The sequence below is a fragment of the Myotis brandtii genome, unplaced genomic scaffold (assembly GCF_000412655.1).
Source record: "Myotis brandtii unplaced genomic scaffold, ASM41265v1 scaffold456, whole genome shotgun sequence".
NCBI lineage: Eukaryota > Metazoa > Chordata > Mammalia > Chiroptera > Vespertilionidae > Myotis > Myotis brandtii.
This window is the reverse complement of record NW_005367431.1, coordinates 3,937,557-3,945,869: the sequence shown is the minus strand read 5'-3', so window position 1 is coordinate 3,945,869 and position 8,313 is coordinate 3,937,557. Positions and strand designations below refer to the sequence as shown.

Genomic DNA, 8,313 nt, shown 5'->3' with positions numbered 1-8,313 from the left:
CCGTCCTGACGCAGGCACCGCCCCCGGCGTCTGCGCCGGCCTAGGCTCCGCCCCCTTCTAAGCCCCGCCCCACGCGAAACGGCCACCGCTAACCCATCTTCTCGTTGCCCTTTTCTCTTTGGGAAGGACTTCGTGTTCTTCTCTCTTCATTCAAGGGTTGTATTCCAGGAAATATGCTGTGTGGACGCGTTCGCGACTCTGCACAAGAAACGTGCGTTTTCTTCTTGCTGAGTTAGTTGTACGTCCTTATTGCAAATACTAGAGGCCCGATGCACGAAAATTCGTGCAAGAGTAGGCCTTCCTTCCCCGACTGCCAGCACCGGCTTCCCTCTGGCACCCGAGACCAGGCTTCCCTCTGGCCACTGGCAGGCACCCGGGACCCGGGCTGGCTTCCCTTGGGCTGCTCACAGGCACCTGGGACCTGGGCTTCTCTCCTCCGACCACTGGCAGGCACCAGGAACCCAGGTGGCTTCGCTCCAGCCCTGGCTTCGTCAGATGTGTTACCCTTTTATTATCTATATATATACAAAAGCCTAAGCAACTGTTACAACAGGTTGACCGGTTGCTATGATGCACACTGACCACCAGGGGGAGCTGCCCCCTGGTGGTCAGTGCGCTCCCATAGCCAACCTCCCGCAGTCCCTCCTCCTGACCGGCTGGCTCCCAAACAGGACTGGGCTAGACGGCCCCTATCCGCCCGATCACTGGCCAGGCCAACGGACCCCACCTGTGCACAAATTTGTGCACGGGGCCTCTAGTTATAGATAATAACTACTCCAGCGCTCAGGGTTTTCTTTGTCTCAAAAAGGAAGAGTGGAGTCGAGGCTCAGATCCACGGGCTCCAAATCTGGGGTCCACCACCCTACCCATAAATGGTTAACATGCCCTGGAGTTTATGAGTTACTGTTATAATTCACAGAAAGGAAATCAAAGCTTGACTGTGAAGCCACATAGGAGAGGATTTAGAAAATGTTAAAATGAAAACTAAAAATTTGGAGCCAAGAACTAGCTTTCAGTTCTGCCTTCTGTGGCTTCTGTGGATTTTAGAGAAGATCAAGTGAAGTAACGTTTGTGAAAGCCTTAGACATGCAAAAATGATGGCATCCCACCCTGTCCTTCCATTCCTAACCACCATCTTCATAGATATTACATATTTCTTAGGCATTTGGGGAGTTTTCTTACCTGTAACTTTCTAATTTTCCTTCACTGTACATATATTGCTTGTGTACTCTGAAGAAAGCATTATTATAAAAGTTAACCTATAGCCATACCATGAAAAATTGACATAAAATCCCCCTTGAGTGAAGCCAAAAAATGAAATCTTTGGCAAATTATAAAATGGGATGATGTATTTTTTTAATGTATTTTTATTGATTTCAGGGAGGAAGGGAGAGGGAGAGAAACATCAATGATGAGAGAGAATCATCGATTGGCTGCCTCCTGCACGTCCCCTACTGGGGATCGGGCCCGCAACCCGGGCATGTGCCCTTGATGAGAATCGAACCCAGGACCCTTCAGTCCACAGGCAGATGCTCTATCCACTGAGCCAAACCAGCTAAGGCAGGATGATGTATATTTTTAAAACATTCTTTTAACTTCTAAATTTTACTTAATAAAACTGCCCCCCCACTTCCCTTCCAAAAAAATTTAAAAGTTCATACATATAGTACACAAGGCCCCAATGTCACCTCAGGCAAAGATAAAACAAACAAAACAAAACCACACCATGAGCAGGCCCATGGGTCTCCCTGGAACAGGAGACAAAAAAACAAAGAGGCAGCTGTTATCACAGTAACTTTATTGCATCCAAGACATATCAAAGTCCAGACCGCCCCTAGCTCCAGCCCCACTGAACTCCTTCCGTACCCCTTGGTCTTTGTACAGGTTTCCCCCTCTGCCCGGAATACCTTTCCTCTTCTCGTCTGCAAACTCCTATTCACCCTTCTCCACCCAAAACCCTGAGGGCCCCAGGCCATACTGATTATTCCCTCCTCAGTGCTTCCCCTGACAGTCCATCCCAATATTAAAGTCTTTGATCCAGAGGGCCCAGTGGAAACCAGGAGAATGGCTGGGAACAGGACATTTGGAACATGGAGGCCAAAGCTAGGAGGGTGAGCTGCAGGGGAGTGACTGAGGGATAAGGGGCACTGGGTGGGATCCACCTGCACCTAGCACAGTCTTTACCTTTGGGGACTCTGAAGCTCAATGGTAAGATCCTGCACACACTTCGGTCCTGCCCCTTCCCCACCCACCAATGAAATCTGGTACATGGGCGTTGCTGAGGCCTCCTCTGCCTCTCAGCTCAAATCTAACTCTAGCCTAAATTCCACCTTCACCCCCTCTAGATAATCTGGAAGCCCCAAACCAGAGTCCTGGCCCCAGCTGACTCCCCCTCCCCCTCCCCATCCTCACCTGTAGTGAGAGGCAATGTGGGGGGGCAAACCAGGGTAGCCACATCTTTATCTCTTTCCCGCTCCCAAGTCAGGGAGTTAGGGCAGGCCCAGGAATGGACCCCAGAACTCCAGGCCAATCCCTAAATCCAAGGACTAGCCAATGCCATCCTAGGTAGCTGAGGCGTGCGCACAGAGACACCGCACTGCAGACACAAACAACTTTACCAGGCCTTGTTCCTATATGGAGCCAAGCCCGGACCCCTGGGCTCCCACTCTACCTCCCTCCCTACCAGCTGCCACCTCCCTTCACTGGGTCTTCTGATCGAGTTTGCGCCGTACCAGCTGGCTCAGAAGGAATGCGGTGAGGACACTGCTGCCCACGGTGAGCAGGAAGAGGCCGGAGAAGTTGTGGGGCCAGCGGGTATGCAGTGGCTCATAGATGGGCCGCCGGGCCTCGTAGTCCAGCGCCACAGCCTCTAGCTGAGCCAGAGTGCAGAACACCAGGAAGACGTGGAAGAGCTGGTGGCCCTGCCCAAAGAGGTGGCAGCTGCCAGGAAACCAGCGCTCAGGCATGAGGGCCGAGAAGAAAGCAGCAGCCAACAGGAAGAAGACGACCTGGCACTTGTGGTAGAGAAGAGCGAGGTCATCGGTGGCAGGGTTGGGGGACACCAGGATGCGGTGCGCCACCGGGCTGATGTCCAGTGCATAAGCCAGCGCTGAGGGCACTTCCTGGCACGTGCGGCCCAGCAGGCCGGGCTTCTGGATGTACTTGTTGTAGCACGAGCCAGTGCAAGAAAGCCAGGCGAGAAAGGCGGCCGTGGGCAGGAAAATGGTCTGCACCTGGGCATGCCAGGCAGGCTCGATGGCATAGTAGAAGTGTGCCAGGGCGCTGCCAAATTGGTACACAGCCACACCCACGTAGTCCAGAAAGAAGAAGCTGTAATGCCAGAACTCGGACTTGGCCTGCAGGAGGTGAGCCAAGGCACTGAGGAAGAGGTAGGTGAAGGAGGCGAGGACAATGATGAAGAGGGGCCGTGCGTGGGGGTCTCCCCAGAAGTCCACGGTCCCCACAAAAATGGCCAGCCGCAGCAGCAGCACCAGGGCTGCCAGCAGGTGGGTCCAGACGTTCACCGCCTCGTTGTGCTGCTGGAACAGCGTGCGGAAGTAGAAGCGCCAGGTCTGATGCAGTGGCCGGTAACCCACATAGATGTACGGCTTCCAGTAGAGGGGTGGCACCTTGGCTCGGTCTACCGTGAAGACAGGCTCTGGCTGCACAGATGGATGAGGCTCCTGGTGGGCCTGCCGAAAACTGGGCAGAAGGTGGATAAGCTTCTGGGCCACCAAGGTGGCCATGGCTGTGGACTGGGAAGGGAGCTGGGAGAGGGACCAGAGCAAAGTCAGGGGCTGGTGTCTTCACCCCCATGCCCAGTTCTCACTCCCTCCTGCCCGCCCCCCTATCCTACGCTGAGTTTCAGAAGAAAGGAGTCGTCCGAAGGGAGAGCTCAGCTCTGATTCATGATTGTCCTGCTCCCTGATGTGTCCCAAATGCCTAGAACAGTGCCTGGCGCTTAATAGGTGCTCAATAAATGTTTGAGGAATGCATTCACTGATAAGGCTCACTAGCTCAGCCACTTCCTTTGAGTCCAAGCTCCACAGAAGAGCCCCATTGTTTTCTCCTGTGTTTAGGCTGCCATCAGCGTTCACCTGGTGGTGACAATGACCTCGCTAACAGACCAGCTGCCTCTGTTTTTAGCCTCTTTAGTCTCCCACTGACCCTCCATTACCCTACGTGAACTAGTCCCTGCTGTCATTTCCAGCCTAGTATTGCTCAACCACAATGTATTCAAATCCAGCCACAGCCTCACCAACCTCCTGGGCCTGTTTCACATTTGTATAAGTTTGCATAAGCTGGTCCCTCCACCTGAGATATTTGCCACATCTTGCTTATCTAGCAAACTCATATTCATCCCTCAAAACCCATTTCATCTGTGATACTTTCCCTGGCCCCCTGAACCTCAGATGATGACCTCTCCACTTGAGTTCCTACCATTGGGTATATTCTTTGACCATATGACACTTCGCATGGGCATTAAAATTGTTAATGGGAGCTCATCGAGGCTGGGCAGTTTGTCTCATTATTTTGTGAACCCCTGGTGCTTAGCAGGTAGTTGACACTCAGTGGTTGTTGAGTCCAAGAACAACTAACTGCATTCTGATAATACCTCATACCCTTTGAGACCCAACAAAAAAGCCACTTTTTTGCTGAAAATTCCAGGAACTTTATCCTTATAAAAACAGCCCTTTCCCTCAGCCACACCCCCACACAAAAGTTCCCTCCTCCAGCCCTTCCATCCCAGCCATGGCTGCCAATTCCAAAAAAAAAAAAAAAAAAAAAAAAAAAAAAAAATCAAATCTAACCCCTCACCCTAGCCTTCAAGACTTTATGACCTGCTCCCACCCTCAATTCCCATCTAACCCAAATGTCACACCAACTTCCTTTCCCTCCACAAGCTGCCACCCCCAGGGGACCTCCTTACTGCCCCCTGCCCACTTTCTCCTGTGGGAAACTTATAATGGGTTATACAATTTAGCATTTAAAACTCATTCATTCATTCATTCATTCATTCAGCAAACACTGAGCTCTTCTTCTGCCTCAGGTCCTGTGCTGGACCCAGGGGAGGGCAAAGTGAAAAAGAATTTGAGCCCTGCCCTCAGGAACTTCATGATATGGTAGAGATTATAAAAAGGAAAACAAATCATAGCAAATGCTTACACTATACTTGCAATGTGCCAGACACTGTTTTAAGCATTTTAATGGACTCATTTACACTTCATAATACCCTGTGAAGTTGATACTATCCCACTTTTCAGATAAGGAAACTGGGGCACAGAGAAGTTAAGTACCCTATTATCCACCTAGCTAGGAAGCAGCAGAGGTACAATCTAAATCCTGTTTCCAATCTTTTATTTTAATATATTTTTATTGATTTCAGAGAAGAAGGGAGAGGGAGAGAAAGAAACATCAATGATGAGAGAGAATCATTGATTGGCTGCCTCCTGCATGCCTCACACTGGGGAATTAAGCTCAAAACCTGACCAGGAATCGAACTGTGACCTCCTGGTTCATCAGTTGATGCTCAACCACTGAGCCACACCGGCCAGGCCTGTTTCCAATCTTAACCATTACCCTAAACTGCTCTTTGCAAGATAAGGTGGCAAGTGCCATTAATCATTTCATAATTATATGCTATAGTTTTTTAATAGCATTTGCTGGTACCAGTTACTGTATTTAGGCCAGCGGTTCTCAACCTGTGGGTCGCGACCCCTTTGGCGGTCGAACGACCCTTTCACAGGGGTCGCCTAAGGCCATCCTGCATATCAGATATTTACATGACGATTCATAACAGTAGCAACATTACAGTTACGAAGTAGCAACGAAAATAATTTTATGGTTGGGTCACAACATGAGGAACTGTATTTAAAGGGCCAGAAGGTTGAGAACCACTGATTCAGGCTATCATTATTCAGCATGTCATTCATTAAATCAAATATCTATTGAAAAACTGGCACCTGCCAGACAACTCCCCTCCATCAAGTAAGTTCCCTCCAACACGCTTACTGAACTCAGCATCCAGGTTTTCTGTCCATCATTCACCAGATTTATTACCACTCCCTTTGCATCAGATTTCATTACAACTACTCTTGCTCTGCAAGAGGCAAGGAGACCTGGGCAGGAAGGGCATTCATATTCTCTACCACCAGCAAATGGTCCAGGCAGCCCACACGCCTCCCGCCCCTCCCGCTTCCCAGCCCAATTTGCATCTGTAAGCTCCTCCCACATGACACTTCTAGGCTCTGGTCTGTAGCCTTTCCTAGTCCAGTGGGGAGACAGGTGAGAAAGAAGTCATTACTCTACCGCATGAGAGATGCTACAACAGGGGGTCCAGGGCTCTTCCACTTCCTATTCCCCGGACAGAGCAGGTTTAGGAAGCAGACCTTGCTGATGGACTAATGAATGGGACCACTGCCATCCCAACCATGAAAACCCCTGTCCTGCCTTGCTGGCTGGGGAACCAATATTGGATCTTCTCCTCCTCAAGAGAGTGGGCTACTACCTCAACCATCTGGCCTCCATCCTTGTCTACAGCTTTTTCTTCCCAACTCAGAACCTCAGGGAGCCAAAAAGCCCTCTGAAAGCATCTCATGCAGCTCCTTTGTGAGGAAACAAGAGCCCAGAGGCAGAGAGGCCTTTCCCAGAGTTGCCCAATCCAGCAAGGGTTCCGTCCCACCACCAGGGCAAAGACCAGGGAAGGCTGACATGCTACGGTGGCCTCGTTCCTGGGTCTCTGTGATCCATTATGTCAGTCAAATGCTCCCTACCCCACTCTTAGAACTTTCCCAGGCATCACAGTATATTAAAGGCTCTCAGAAGTGCCCTGACCGGTTTGGCTCGGTGGATAGAGCGTTGGCCTGCAGACCAAAGGGTCGCAGGTTTGATCCCAGTCAGGGGCATGTACCTTGGTTGTGGGCACATCCCCAGTAGGGGGATGTGTAGGAGGCAGCTGAATCGATGTTTCTAACTCTCTATCCCTCTCCCTTCTTTTCTGTAAAAAATAAATATTTTTTTAAAAAAGGCTCTGAGAAGTCCTGCAGTAAAGAAGCCTGCTTCGTTTTGTTATTGAACCTACATTTGCCGAGCTTACGTGACCGAGAATTCCTTTCTCAGTAATAATTATATTATAAAGCTAGCTGAAATGTAATGTGTTTATGCTGACTCTTTACAACCTTGTTGCAATTAATTCTCATAACTAGCCTGTGAGGTAAATATTATTATGCCATTTTGTTGTTCAGGATAGTGAAATTCAGAGGTTAGCTTCTTACCTGAGGTGACACAGAGACACAGAGAGAGAGGTGGAGCCTGGACTGGACCCAGCTCTCTGACTGCAGAGCACAGACTCTTAGCCACTCTGGGGCTGCCCCGCCTCCTGTCACACCTACCTGCGTCCCACAGAACCACTTTGGAAAATACTGGTCTAAAGCAGGCAACCAAGTCCTTTTCAGTAAATTATTCTCTTAGGCTTCTAGCAACTGACTCACATCCAGGGACCTGTCTCCCCCAGTTAGCAGCGACCCACTGGCTCTGCACCAGTGAAGCCCTGGCTCACAGCTACCTCCTCATCCACAGCCTCCCCCTCCCCCAGGCACAGTGGGCCCTAAATACAGAACCCAGAGGCCACGCGCTGAGATGGCAGAGGTCCTGCTGCCCTACTTCCTTTAGACCTCAGCCAGAGGATGAGGGTGGGTACACCCTCAGGGCAATCTCTGAGGAGTGCCCACCAGGCTGCCAGGGCCCACCTATTCCAGGCCCCCTTGCACTGCTTACCTAGGGGTTTCTCTAGAGCCTGGGGTTGATGACTTCTGTGGGACTAGGCAAATTCACCAGATGCCAAGCACTGGGTGGCACTTCCACAGGTCAGGGTCACTAGGGGCGGGGTTTCAAGGGACTGGAGGTGTCTTGTGTGATGTCACCAGAGGGTGGGGCTAAAAACAACCGCCACTCCTCTCCCCTCCCCCCATCACCACTCCCACATTGGTCAAATCCAGGCTAAACTCGGCCCTCCTAGATGGACCTAAGCTGCAGAAGGAAACTCGCCATTAACCTCTGCATGAAACATCCGGGGAAACCAAAAGCTGGCTGAAAAGCTGTGACTTACCCAAGACCACACAGCAAGGCAGGCGAAGTTGGGCTGAGACCAGGTGTCCAGGGCCTGGTTGATGGATATCAGGCAAACTTGATTGGCTTTTGTCCCTTATCCTAGATAATAAAAGGCTAATATGCAAATCGACCGAAAGGCAGAACAACCAGTAGCTATGACACACACTGACCACCACGGGGCAGACGTTCAATGCAGGAGCTGCC

At 50.7% G+C, this 8,313-nt stretch overlaps 2 protein-coding genes across 2 annotated transcripts in view; both read right to left on the bottom strand.

Moving 5' to 3' along the window:
- The window catches only part of AUNIP (aurora kinase A and ninein interacting protein), a gene marked incomplete at its 5' end in the record, with an annotated part of 24,513 nt that extends 16,310 nt beyond the window's left edge, over positions 1–8,203 (bottom strand). Inside the window, 1 exon segment of the mRNA XM_014546870.1 lies at positions 8,108–8,203. Coding sequence (XP_014402356.1) covers positions 8,108–8,203 — 96 coding nt within the window.
- PAQR7 (progestin and adipoQ receptor family member VII) lies at positions 1,782–8,190 on the bottom strand. The gene is made up of 2 exons (XM_014546864.1): positions 8,108–8,190; positions 1,782–3,767 (listed from the first exon to the last, which is right to left on the bottom strand). Exon 2 carries the CDS (start codon positions 3,744–3,746, stop codon positions 2,700–2,702), a length of 1,047 nt encoding a protein of 348 aa, XP_014402350.1. The 5' UTR covers positions 3,747–3,767; positions 8,108–8,190; the 3' UTR covers positions 1,782–2,699.
- Positions 8,204–8,313: the final 110 nt, after the last annotated feature.

Excerpts from the sequence above, each read along its gene's own strand:
- PAQR7 (XM_014546864.1), bottom strand. The coding sequence starts at position 3,746 with ATGGCCACCTTGGTGGCCCAGAAGCTTATCCACCTTCTGCCCAGTTTT.